We start from the raw sequence: 13,910 nt of genomic DNA, 5'->3' as shown, positions 1-13,910 counted from the left end.
ATTTAATAATAAATAAGTAAATAAATAAATAATAAATGGACTGATTCAATTCAGTTACTGTCAGGTCCTATTAACTCATTTCCTTCAATAAACATTTATCAAGCACCTACTATGTGCTAGAAAACAGTCTAAGCACTAGAAATATAGCCAAGAACAAAAATACCTATCACTTGGATTTACATTTTGGCAGGGGGGAAAAAGACAATTAAATATATAGATAGATATAAAAATGTCAGTTGATTGTTTCAGTATGGATAAAAATAGGCAAAGGAGGGGAATAGTGTGGGGAGTGCTTTTATAATAGAATTTATGAGGAATTTTTGCTGATAAGTTGACTGATAAGAAAGCTAAAGAAGGTAAATGAACAAACCATGAAGGTTTGGGGTGGGGATATTCCAGGTAGAGATACAGCAAGATAAAAGCTCTGATGTATGAATTCATTTGGTCTTGAACATGAATTTTTGGGAGATGGAACAAGGGGAGCAGTATGTGTAGTAGGGCCTTATGAGCCATAAAATTTAGGTTATTATTCTGAATGAGATAAGCAATTAGAGTTTGAACAGGAAAACAACAAAATCTGGCTTACATTGTTAAGAGATCACTCAGACTGCTGAATTGTTAATACACTTAAAACTCTCAAAGATATAACTAGGATTATTTTTGCAATAATCCAAGCAAGAAATAATGGTGACTTAGAGGAGGGTGATAAAGGTAGACATAGTGAGACATTGTATTCTGGATGTAATGAGATGATGCATGGTGAAATTTTCAGGGCTATAAATAACCCTCACATTTTAGAGATTGTAAAATAGTGCACATCATGCAGAGCTTTTATAGGAAAATAAAAGAATTATGAAGGGTACTAATCCAGTAAATGTACATTTGGTCACCAAATTTAGTAAGAACTCTAGAATAAAGAGACATTTGAAGCTTTAATATGGAGTCTGTAGGAAATTAAAAAAATAATAATCTCTAACACAGAAAGTAGAAAGCTATGGAACTCAATAGTGCAGATAGTAGTACTGGCTAAAATGTTGTTATAACCCAGTAGGAATTATTATGTGAAGATAACAAAATATTCTCTATTTAATTTTTTGAAGCTAAGTCATTGGCTTCTCTATGCAGCCTCATCAAAATACATCCAAAATTGCAAATAATGAGCAAAATACTGGAGCTACATAAATATTTGTTTCTATATTTAGCCAGAAAAAAATATCAACTTGGTTACTGTCAAACCTGCATGTACCAAAAGACAAAATGTCTCTTTGCTATGGTTGGCTACACTGGCCAACTTACCAAGGGCAGGCCAAATTGCACTTGGGCAAAGATGCAGATAGAGCTCCTAAAGCACACTTCAGCCACTTCTACTACAATGGATGGTGGATGCTGCAAGAAGGTGTTCTCTTTCTGTGTCATATGCATTTATTCTGCCAAGACCTCTAGAACTGTGATAGAAAATTGTGTGTACTCTGCTGAACACCCACAACGATGAACATTGAAGTATTATAAGCAAGTGTCAGTTGTACCACTATTTAAGAAGTTTCCTCTGCATATCTAAAACATTAGGCAGAGAAAAATTTAATCCTCCATAGCTTCTCTTTATAGGTTTATAACAGGGTAAATTAAAAGTGAGAAATATTTATCTCTGAAAATAAAGAGCTAAGAATTTTCAATACTATGGTAAAACTCTGCTGTCGTTAATACCTGTTAATTATCAAAACTTCAGCAAAAAGACAATTGCAAATTCCTCCCACTCCTACTTATCACCAATAGATAAAGATTTTCTATAATCAAAGTTTTACAGGACCAAGTGAGGAGCAGAAAAGCATTTGAAGCAATAGTCAGATGGCATTTTGTCAACACTCTCCAAACCCTGAAGCAAGCTATGCTTTTATTTAGAACTTAAGAGAAAACAGGAGCATCAATAAATGAAATTATGTAAGCAAAGGAAATGTAACAGTAAGGAACCTATATTATCTGCTATTTGAGCAAAGCAGTACAAATGTCTTACATCCAGTAAGATTTAATGGAACATGGTTTAACTGTTGTCAACCTTTATTTGTGACATAATATATGAGTAATAACAACTTCATTTAAAAGTAATCAAGCCGAGACCGGTTTGGCTCAGTGGATAGAGCGTCGGCCTGGGGACTGAAAGGTCCTGGGTTCGATTCTGGTCAAGGGCATGTACCTTGGTTGCGGGCACATCCCCAGTAGGGGGTGTGCAAGAGGCAGCTGATGGATGATTCTCTCTCATCGATGTTTCTAACTCTCTATCTCTCTCTCTTCCTCTCTGTGAAAAATCAATAAAATATATTTTTTAAATTAAAAAAAATAAAAAAATAAAAGTAATCAAAATTTTTTATTAAAAAAGCACACATAGGCCCAAAAATTTTTTGTTGAAATGATTGCATATTCCAGTTATTTGCATCCTGATCTGCATACCAGCTCATTTTTAATAGTTTAATAACTACTTTCTTTAAAAGATAATTTATGGTACTTATCTCTACACGTCATTTCAACAGAAACTACATGATAGAAAAAGCAATAATAAAGTCTAATTAACTATTTTGACTGAATAATTTACCTGGATGAGTATCTGTCACATGAAATACCAAAATAAATCAATCATGAATTATGATTAATAGTTTTCTGATATGTATTGTATTCTTTTGGGATCGAACCAAGAACTGCTTTGCAGAAATATATTAGCAATGACAAGAGGTGGGAGCAAAGTCAGAATATATCCAAAATATACCCTCAATATGTGTACCTTTCTTATAGGACTTATCAAAATACATGGAAATGGGCCCTTTCAGTCTCTCTTATTAAGCCAGTTTTCTTATTGAGGATGCTTTTGGCATGTCTGAGAACATTTGGCAATGTCTGGAAACATGTTTTGTTATCACACTGGGAGGACCAGGATTATTACTTGAATCTAATGTGTAGAGGTCAAGGATGCTACTAAACATTCTACATTGCCCAGGATAAAAGTATAGCCTCCAATAACAAAGTATCCAACCCCAAATGTCAATAGTGCCAAGGCTAAGAAGCCCTGCATTAAACTACACGTTTTTCCAGGGAAAAGTCAAAGTCTTTTATTCTATTCCTCCAGGTTCCCCAGCACCATTCCCATCATATAGTGTGCCTCTAATTAGTGTTTGTTGGAGGGGTGAATGAATAAATGGATGGATGGATGGATGGATGGATGGATGGATAACTGGATTGAAAGAGTGAAGAATGGTGAATAAGTGGACAGACAAAAGACAGATAAGAATAAAGCAAAGAAATAAATATTTCTAAACAATTGCTAACAAGTTATTTTTCTAAGCATTATGAGCTAATAATGACCACACTTCATAAAAATGTAAACTTTATGGAAGAATTCATTATCTCTATACATACACACACACACACACACACACACACACACACACACACATACACACAAATGGTTATATACCAAATGTACTCTCTAATTTGGTAGTTAGAATTAGACTTTTTCTAGGTACCCAAGTGATACACCTTGGAAACAAAATACTAATGTCTCCAATCTTAAGCAATAAGAAATTACAACTCTTTTACATCCTTATGTAAATCACTTTTTCTTAGCACTTTTTGGGATTAATAGCTAACACAAATATAGATATGTAAGCCACTGTGATTTTAGACAGTATAAAAAGCCAAATAAATTTGGAACAGTATAATAAGCCTAAAGAAGATGCATCAAAGTTTTGGATAAAGAAACAAGAAAAATGTGAACTCTAAAAATGAGTCCAGGAATCTAAAAAGGGAAATAAAGCAAAACAAAGAACTGAATATCAGAACACATTAATGTGTATATGGTTTGTATCTTTAGGGTTTCAAAAACAAAAGTGACTCCTGGTTGAATACCCAAAACTAGATGAAGGCATCTACCAGCCCCTGAAAGAGTGATATGAACCAATTTTTGCTCCAAGTAGATTGAGTATTTTCTGCAAGAACACTGAATCTTTTGTTCTCCAGGACTTTCATTTAACACCAAACTTTTCTTAATTAAAAGCCATGAAAGTTATAATAATTCTAACATTCACTCTGAACATCGTGATTTCTTTTTCATACTTACATGGATTTGGTCAGTCTCCAGGGAGAGACTCTCATTTATTTTGAAGTTTATAGTTGAAGAAAATAGAGATAATTAGTGTGCTACTAATTAACCTACAGAAATAAACAGTAAGTATGTAAATGAATTTCTGGCCAGGCATATGTAATGCATCAGTTGGCATATCTAAATCATGAATAAGACATAGTATTTGAGAATTCAGTACCTCTGTTTACCCATTCCTATGCTTTATCACTCTAGAGTCCAAGATGTTTTTCCTGCTTCCAACTCTACTCTCTAGTTCTTTATTTTAATTCTATATCCACTTGTCTGTTGATCTGTGAAAGTAAAATAAAGATATTATCAAAAACCCTTTTAAATGAATCCTTACAGTACTTGATTGAATTAAGTAACCACATTAAGTTGTCCCTTTCTTCTTATGATCAATTTCCATATTTCTATATTCCTAAATTTATTATTTTCTCCTAACCTTATTTGACATTGTGATAACCAAAAGTAGATATGAAGGAAAAAACAACTAAATACCCAACAAATCAAGATTTTTTTTCCTATATAACAGTCAAAAATGATGGTAGATATGTCAATAGACATGCAGATGGGGTCAAGTACATTCTCATGAAGACACTTTACCAGTCAATCCTTCTCCAAACTCTGTGCGCGTCATTTGGTTCTGGTCTCAAGCATAACCATTATGGCTTGTTGCAGTTTAGGTTCTTACAGTGTATTTCTTGGATCACATGATCTCACACATCTAGAGGAAATAATGAACAGCATAAACAGACCCAGAGAAAGAGAAGCATCGATCAGACTCTCAAACCTCAGAGGAAAAGTAAGGGAGGATGGGGGTAAGGGAAAGAGATCAACCAAAGGACTTGTGTGCATACATATGGGCCTAGCCAGTGGCCATGGACAACGGGGGTTTGGGGGGGGAGGGAGGCAAATCTAGGGAGGGGTTTGGAATGGAAATGGGGGAATAAGGATAATTATGTGAGACCATAATCAATAAAATAAAAAATAATTAATTAATTTTAAAAAACAATCTCCAACTCATTCTTTATCTTTATAATAAAGATAATATTTTATCCTCTTAAAAAGAAAAAGAAATACCTGAAGTGAATATCATCCTTTTTTAGCTTCTCTGTAAATACAGAAATAAAACAGAGTAAGTGGTCTTGACTTCTAACTTCTGTGAATTATTAATTTCCTTTCACTCCAATAAAAAAAAAAGGTCAATGAGATTAAAAAAAAAATAAGTAAATCTTTTTCTAAGTCATCATTTGAAACACCAAATCCCTTGCCTTTGCTACAGGAATTGCATTGTGCTGATCCTGACTCTCCTCCGCAGCTTTAGTTTTACCCTAGAAACCTGAGATACATTTCTAGCAGCAAGTAAAAGTAAGTCAGTTATTTGCTTTTCTCAACAATCTATATTGCTCCTATACACTTCCTATTGTAATCTGTTCCTTTTCCCTACATTATAACCTACCTAACCACACCAAAATTTTTTCCTGTTGTTATCTTGACTTTTCATCTTTTGCCTACCTGTTCTTAGACCACAGTATCTTCAGAGAACTAGAATATATTGATAACTGAGCTTCTGCTTATACTAATACTAGTATATAAAAAGCTGAAAATTTTTAAAAAGGCAATTAATTGACAGCACTAGAGAATAGTGATTCAGGGCTGCTGCAGAGACTGGATTTGCTAACTTAGCTCAGGTGGTCAAGGGAATTGTCTCTGGAACCCAGTCAGTTTGGTAAGAACAACTGAAAGGAAAATCTTATAATGAGTCACTGGAGATGAAACAAAACAGAGACTGGATGTTTTAAGAGCATCACCTTTGAAAATTTTTCCTGTCAATTTAGACTCACTTACTGATGATTTAAAATGAGGCAGAATACCTGGGGAGTGTGAAGACATTTAAACAAAGTCATGTGGATTTTACAATAATTTTCAATCAGTTAAGCATACATAAGCTGAAGAAGCAGAAAAATTGCTTAATCATCTTTCACATGTATAAACAATGGCAGGGATGAAAAATAATAGGGTGAACTGTTATTCATGTTTAGTGTCAAGGTGACTGAGATCTCAGGAGTGAAGATGAGCTAGCATGGAAGACAACAGTGCACTGAGAATGCTTCTAGGAAAAGGAACAGCAGATCAGGCCTGATAGGAGGCAGATAGGAGTTGTGCATTTTTTACCCTTCAAAACCTGCTCAAAGCTCTCCTTTCCCAGAAACCTCCTAGTATTGACCCCAGTGCATATTAATTCTTCCATGTCTTTTTGGCATTTTCAGGACCTTCATCCAAGAAACCCAGCCATAAAATGTGCATAAAAATAAAACCAATGAAATACTACTTTACTTTTTTAAATGATACCTTTACATTGAATAGATGCTTTCAAAAAAATGAAACTAGACCGCCTTCTTATACCATTTACAAAAATAAACTCAAAATGGATGAAAGACTTCAATATATTACTCAAAACCATAAAAAATTAGAAGAAAATATAGACAATAAAATCTCAGACATTTCTCATAGCAATATTTTTTTTTTCTGGCACATCTCCTCAAGCAAGGGAAACAAAAGAAAAAGTAAATAAAGGGGACCACTTCAAACTAAAAAGTTTTTGCAAAGAAAGTCATCAACAAAATGAAAAGATAATCCACTGAGTGAGAACATATTCATCAGTTATACACCTGATAAGGACCTAATATCTAAATCTTATTAAGAACTCATACTATTCCCCTCATTATGAGCCATAAGCTGTGTGCGGGCCTTTTCTGTGGCTGCAGGCCCAGAGCCAAGATACCAGAAGGCCATCTGTGAAGAAGTTTCACCATTTAGTCTCCCCCTGTGTGGGGCAGCAGATGGTCAAGACAGGGGGTAGCAGTAAGAAGCTAAACCCTGCCCCTGTGAATCTAGGACACCCAAGTCCATGAAAAAAAATTATTCCTTACATTTGATCCAGATGAAGAAACTTGGTCTGGCAACAATCCACTGCCAGAACCTCTATGAAAAGGAAAGAGGAAGAAGAGGCTGGGGACCAAAAGCAGAGCTTGGGCCCTGGCAGCAAAGAAATCTCAAACCAGTCCTCTCAGTCCCACAGTAGAGACAACGGTTTGGAGTGTTTGGGGGATAGACAGCCCTGCAAGAGGTGCTGAGATGCTCCAGGTGGCTTCCAGAGGCTCAACTGGTGGTGCCCACAGGTTGGTCCTGCACTTTGGCAGAGGCGGATTCCTGGCATTTTATAATTGTCAGATACCCTGGAGCTCTTCCCCAGTGGTCCAACTCACCTCTGACATCTTGCCTGATAAATCCCATCAAGGACAAGCCTTGGAAACTCTGGGCCAGGAGCAACCTTTCTACTATACACTGTTGGACCAAAGATACTTCTCAGGCTTAGGGAACATCATTAAGAATGAAGCCATGTACAGACCTGGGATCCATCCCATTTCTCTTGGTTCACTCCTCAGATCTAGCAAATTGAGATCCTCATGGATCACGTGGTGGAGTTCAGTACTGGATGGCTTCAGAGTAAGTTCCAGGGCAGACAGAATCACACACAGATCTACCAGAAAGAGCAGTGTCCTGCTGGGCACCAGGTCAGGAAGGAGGCCTTTGGCCCAACCTGGTGGGATGCATGATGCTCCCATCATACCTGGCTCAGGCCCCAACAATTCAGTGCTTGGACATTTTGGTAATAACAAAAATGGAAAAAAATTAAACAATCCCCAGGTGACTTCCAGAGGCTCACCTGGTGGTGACCATAGTGCCGGCACAGGCTGCCACCTGATGAGCCAGAGCAAGTCCAGCTTTCCTAAGGCACATGGGCCCCTTCTTCACAAAACCTTGCTCTACAGGGACTGTGATGCCTGAGTGTAGAGAAATGGGATGTGGGCAAGGATTGGGACTGGAGGCAGGAATTAGAGGGAAGGTTGGGTCAGAAAGATATCAGTCCTGTTGATATTGATCTCACTGAACTTATGTCTAAGGCAGAGTTTTCACAGGGTTAGATTATTTTTTTAAAGTGTTGGTTAATTCTCCCTATCTAATTCTACCATTGTGAAAGATAAGAAAAGTTATGTTGACATTTAAGAGAAAATCCTCCCAGAAAGACAGTGGGCTAATGAAAATATAAGTCTGTGAAAATAGCTGTGCCCCAACATTGCTGTTTTGGATGTTTTCTGTTTTGAAATGTTGGTTAGTTTTAAGGCCCTCCATTTGATAATCAGAAACATGGAATTGTCTTTCTTCATTCCCTGGAGGGAATCGAGGGATAAGGATGGAGTAGCACAAGGTTCATGCTCAGATTCAACCTCTTGCCTGGATCCTTTCTCCTGGGATGGAGACACCAGGAGAAGGGAGTGGAGTTGGGGATGAGAGTGGCCTGGGAGTTGGATACCTTTCTGGTGTGCCCTGTGGGCTTTAGAATAGAGCTATTTGTTTCCTCCTAAGATGATATATTTGTTACCAGTGATATGTGGAACTAGCAGGAATCAAAGGTTGTGGAGACAGTATAAGTGTGTTAGCAACAGCTAGAAGAAACTAAATAAAAACATTTAAATAAAGCTCTTTATAAAAAACAACAACATACTATTCAGCACCAAGAGAACAAACAATCCAATTTAAAATGGGCAGGGCGGCCATGCAGGCCCACCTATTAGGCCCATGATTCTGATTCTTGACACATGCACATGGGGACTATGATTCTCAATGTGTGCAAGAACTATGATTCTTGGTGCACGTGAGGACTCTGATTCTTGGCTCTTCCACACACACCACCCCACTGACACAAGGCAGCAGAACCGAGCATCTGTGACTCTCATTCTTTGGGCATGCGCATGGGGAATTTCAGTGCACAAATGCTGGGACTCTGATTCATGTCATGCATGCGAGGCCCCCACTGACCCAAGGTGGCCTCACCAAGCACCCATGACTCTGACACTTGGTGCATGTGCACCTAGGGGGAGAAGGGCTGCTGCTGACTCCCAGCAGCCACACCACCCACCTGCAAGCGAGCTTACTCTCAGCACACACAGCTCCTGCAGACCCAAGATAGCCATGCATGTCAGTGCCTGAGCTCTTCAGTGATCCTTAGGTTGCATCATGCTCCCACCATACCTGGCTCAGGCCCCAACAACTCAGTGCTTGGACCTTTTGATGACAGCAAAAAATGGGGAGAAAATGAAACAATCCCCAAAGGCAGAAAAGGAAGAATTGCCAAGAAAGGAACTAAATGAAATAGAGGCATATAATATGTCAGAAAAAGAATTGATTGTAATGGTCATATAGTTCAGTGTTTTTCAACCTTTTTTGGGCAAAGGCACACTTGTTTCATGAAAAAAATCACGAGGCACACCACCATTAGAAAATGTTAAAAAATTTAACTCTGTGCCTATATTGACTATATATAAGGTAATTCTCTTGAATAGGAATCAAATAAACACAAAGAAAGTATTTTATAATTACTTTATTATGAAATATTAAGTAAACAAAATAGTGAAAAATTATAAAATTCTTGTCTTGCCTGCACCTACGGCACACCAGGCAACATCTCGCGGCACACTAGTGTGCCGCGGAACAGCGGTTGAAAAACGCTGATATAGTTAATAAACCAGATGGATGAGAAAATCAACAACCTATGCAAAAATCAGGAGGAAATCAAAAGTGATATAGCAATAATCAAAAACACAATGGAAGGATTCAACAGTAGACTAGGAGAAGAGGAGGACCGAAATAGTGAGATAGAAGATAAACTAGAGAAGCAAGCCCAATCTGAACAGCAATTGGAGAAAACAATTAAAAAGCAGGAGAGCCTAAGGGAACTTTGGGACATGAAATAAAACAAAATCCACATAATAGGGATTTCATAAGGACAAAAAGAGCAGCAAAAATTATAGAACCTATTTGAAGAAATAATGACAGAAAACTTCCCTGATAAAGGCAATAAAGAAGTCACACATGCACAGAGAGTCCAAAACAAGATGAACCCAAAGAGATCCATCTCAAGACACATTGTAATTACAATGGCAAATGCTAACCATAAAGAAAGAATCTTATAGGCTGCAATAGAGAGACAGAGAGTCACTTACAAATGATCTTCCATCAGATTATCAAATGATTTCTCAACAGAAACACATCAGGCCATAAGGGAATGGAATGAAGTATACAAAGTGATGAAAATCAAGGGACTGAATGCAAGAATACTCAATCCAGCAAGGCTATCGATCAAAATTGAAAGGGAAATCAGGAGCTTCGCAGACAAAAAAAAAAAAAAAAAAAAAAAAAAAAAAAAAAAAAAAAAAAAAGACAAAAAAAAAAGGCTAGGGGAGTTTATCACTACCAAAGCCAGCAATGCAAGAAATGCTAAATGAATGCTGTAAAAAATTACATAGAAAGGGAGAAAGGAACATAGGCTTTTTATCCAAAAGCCCCAAGTTCAAGCACCAAATTTTTTATTGATTAAGGTATTACATGTGTCCATATCTCCCCATTGCCCCAAACCCTGCTCCTGTAGATACCCTTACCCCCCCCCCCAGTGTCTTGTATTCATTGGTTATGCTTATATGTATGCATACAAGTCCTTTGATTGATCTCTTACCTCCCCACCTCACCCCCCTTCCAGGCCTCTAGTTTTTAAATAAGACTGAGTATGAAAACATTGGTCATGATGTATGTGTGTGTGTGTGTGTGTGTGTGTGTGTGTGTGTGTGTATGTGTGTGTGTCTTTACTTATAACCTTATAGAATGTTTATATCATTGGATCATGTTAGTAAAAGTGTTCCTTTTGCTACTTTAAGCATAATGTTTACTACATTTAAGAATGCATAAATAGGATGTTGGTTATATTTCTGAGTCTTCCTGAGCTTTGTTAGTCTACTGAAATCATTATGATAGTTAATTCTCAATTACTCACCTTTAGGTGGACCAAACTTTAGTCAGGATCCTCTGAATCCTCTTATCCACTAGGCTTCAACCTGGGCCCATACTTGCTAGACTGGATAGCTCACTTTTAGCAAGAATATTGTTAAATCAGTTTTGAAAAAAAACTCACTTTTAATATCCAATAAAATTTCTTGGATATTAAACCCCTACTCTTGATATCTGATTACTTGGCCTGCCTTATCAAGAATCCTGTTAGGTAGGTCAATTTAACAAGCATTTTCCCTATTCTTAATGTTTCCTCTTAGTAATTTTCCAACCACCAGCACACCCTTTCAATATGCTCTTTGGCTATAAATCCTCACTTGTCCTAATTGTATTGGGAATGAAGCAGTTCTATACTAAGGTCTCTTTTCTCCTGTTAAATAGTTCCTAATTAAAATCAATTTTTTACCATTTAAACTACTGCCAGAGTATTGTCTGTGAAATAAAATTAGTTACTTTAAAAAGAATTAGTTACTTTAGTTAAGTCATAAAGTGGATTGTTGAGACTGTTCTAGAAGTAATTATAACCAAAAATTAAGATTGACTATGCAAAATAATAAGATAGATTTTGTTTATTAAAAGAACAAGAGAAAAAGAAGGATAGTTTCATCTTAACATAAAATATCTGGTTATTTCAGCATCTGAAAGAGGATAGTAAAATACAAAACCCAATGAAGATAGAAAGCTTTAGAAGGTTCAGGAAGTAAATTCTGTTTGCCTTAGTATCTGAAAACAAATAATGATATATGTTAATATTTTGGCAATATTTGCAAAGCTCAGCTTTGATGGATTTTTTTTAAAAAAACAACTCAGAAATGCTTTACCACAAAATACTATATTAAAAAAAGACTGAAACTGAGTTTTCTCTCTGTTGTAATGACATGACAATTTTATTTTGGTGTAATCTTAGGTATTAAATGTTATTCTTTATCTTCTGTGTAATCTTCCAAGTTAGCAGAGATTCTTTAGGTTGCCAAAATAATGCTGTGTCTTATGCTTACTATATTCTCCATTATTTTAAAATTATAGTTAATTGCCTAGGAGAGAGCTAAAGTTCCTCTACTGTTTATTTTAAATATATTTTTACTCTGATCAATAGGTAGCTATGATACAACCATCCTTTTTCTCTACACTACTGTTGTAGGTTGATTTGTATCCACCAAATAAATATTTTAAAATCCTTACCCCCAATACCTGTGAATGTGATCATACTTGGAAATATAGTCTTACAGTATTTGCAGATGTAATCAGTTTAAGTTAATGTCATACTGGATTAGATGTATTAGAATATATTTCTCAATGTTCTGAGGACCTTAAAGGAGTATGCCCTTTTGTGTGTTTCCAGAAATTATTTCATATAAATATTATTCTTTAGAAATGTGGGGTAAAGATTATTAAAATTGTTGGTTTTACAAATACTTTATTTAACGTTCCCCTTTCAAAAATGAATGTTCCTCCCTTCTGAGTGAGAAACAAAATGGATTCAATATCAATGTGTATAATAAAATTAAAGTAGAGCAAAGAAGAGCTTCTCTCTGAGTCTGACTACAATAATAAACATCAACAATCAGTGAGGGATCTTTGGAATACAGGCATAATTTAAGAGATCTTCCTGTAATTCACCAGCTGTCTGCATACTCTTCCAATTGCTACTTTCATTTCTTGATTTCTGAATGTGTAAATGATGGGATTCAGAAAAGGAGTGATAACTGCATCAAAAATGGCCAAAAACTTATCCAGATGTGTGGAGGGAGATGGCCACACATAGACAAATATCAAAGGACCAAAGAACAGAACTACCACAGTGATGTGAGCTGACAGTGTGGACAGAGCCTTGGATGAACCAGCTGAAGAGTGTTTCTTAACAGTGAAAATGATGATGATGTAGGAAATGATCAGCATGGAGAAGGAGCCAACAGAGATGAATCCACTGTTAGCTGTGACCATGATCTCTAGTTGGTAGGTGTCTGTGCAGGCAAGTTTGATGAACCGAGGAAGGTCACAGTAAAAGCTATCCAAAATATTAGGACCACAGAATGGTAATTTTACCACAAATGCCAATTGAACCATGGAGTGGATAAGGCCAGTTATCCATGCAGCCATTAAAAATAAAATGCACATTCTTGGGCTCATGATGGTTAGGTAGTGGAGAGGTTTACATATGGCAATGTATCTGTCAAAGGCCATGGCTATTAGCAGCACCATCTCCACACCACCAATGACATGGATGAAGAAGATTTGAGTGATGCAGCCACTAAAGGAAATGACTTTATGCTTTCTGAGAAGATCATAAATCATCTTGGGAGAAGTGACAGAAGAAACTCCCAGGTCTATGAAGGAGAGGTTGGCCAACAGAAAGTACATGGGGGAGTGTAAGTGAGGGTCATAAATCACAGTGAGCATAATGAGGGTGTTTCCCATAATGCTTGCCACATAAAATGTGAAGGAGAACACAAAAAGGAAAAGTTGGATCTCCCAGGAATCCGTGAGTCCCAGGAACACAAACTCTGACACTGCAGAGTGATTCGCTCCATCTGTTGGCTCTGTCAGCATTGCTACCTGAAAAAATGTAAATTATAATAATCATGTAATAAATTAGGAAGGAGATCAAAGTTATGAAAGTCTTTATCTATGCTAGCATTAAAACTGACCGAATATGCCAGGGCCTCTAAAATGTGACCACAGAGAAATTGGTGCTTTTCATGTGTAGTCGTTCTCTACTACAAAGTTGTTTCTGCATTTAATACCCTCTGTTTCTTCCCAGTATTGATGCCATAATATTAGTCATGACATAAGATGGTCAACGTTAATAACAGGAATTCAATCTCAAATCTTTTCATCTTTTGCTTCAAAACTAATATCTGGCCCCATTCACATA

General features: G+C 36.6%; 1 protein-coding gene and 1 pseudogene across 1 annotated transcript; one reads left to right on the top strand and one right to left on the bottom strand.

The window, feature by feature from the left end:
* The first annotated feature begins 1,327 nt into the window (after nt 1-1,327).
* On the top strand, nt 1,328-8,254 carry LOC118728895 (annotated as a pseudogene).
* Nucleotides 8,255-12,631: 4,377 nt separating this feature from the next.
* Nucleotides 12,632-13,585, bottom strand: LOC118724184 (olfactory receptor 4F3/4F16/4F29). The gene has a single exon (XM_036447189.1). It carries the CDS (start codon nt 13,583-13,585, stop codon nt 12,632-12,634), a length of 954 nt encoding a protein of 317 aa, XP_036303082.1.
* Nucleotides 13,586-13,910: the final 325 nt, after the last annotated feature.

Source organism: Pipistrellus kuhlii, unplaced genomic scaffold, assembly GCF_014108245.1.
Source record: "Pipistrellus kuhlii isolate mPipKuh1 unplaced genomic scaffold, mPipKuh1.p scaffold_m20_p_1, whole genome shotgun sequence".
NCBI lineage: Eukaryota > Metazoa > Chordata > Mammalia > Chiroptera > Vespertilionidae > Pipistrellus > Pipistrellus kuhlii.
This window is presented reverse-complemented; position numbering and strand designations above follow the sequence as displayed.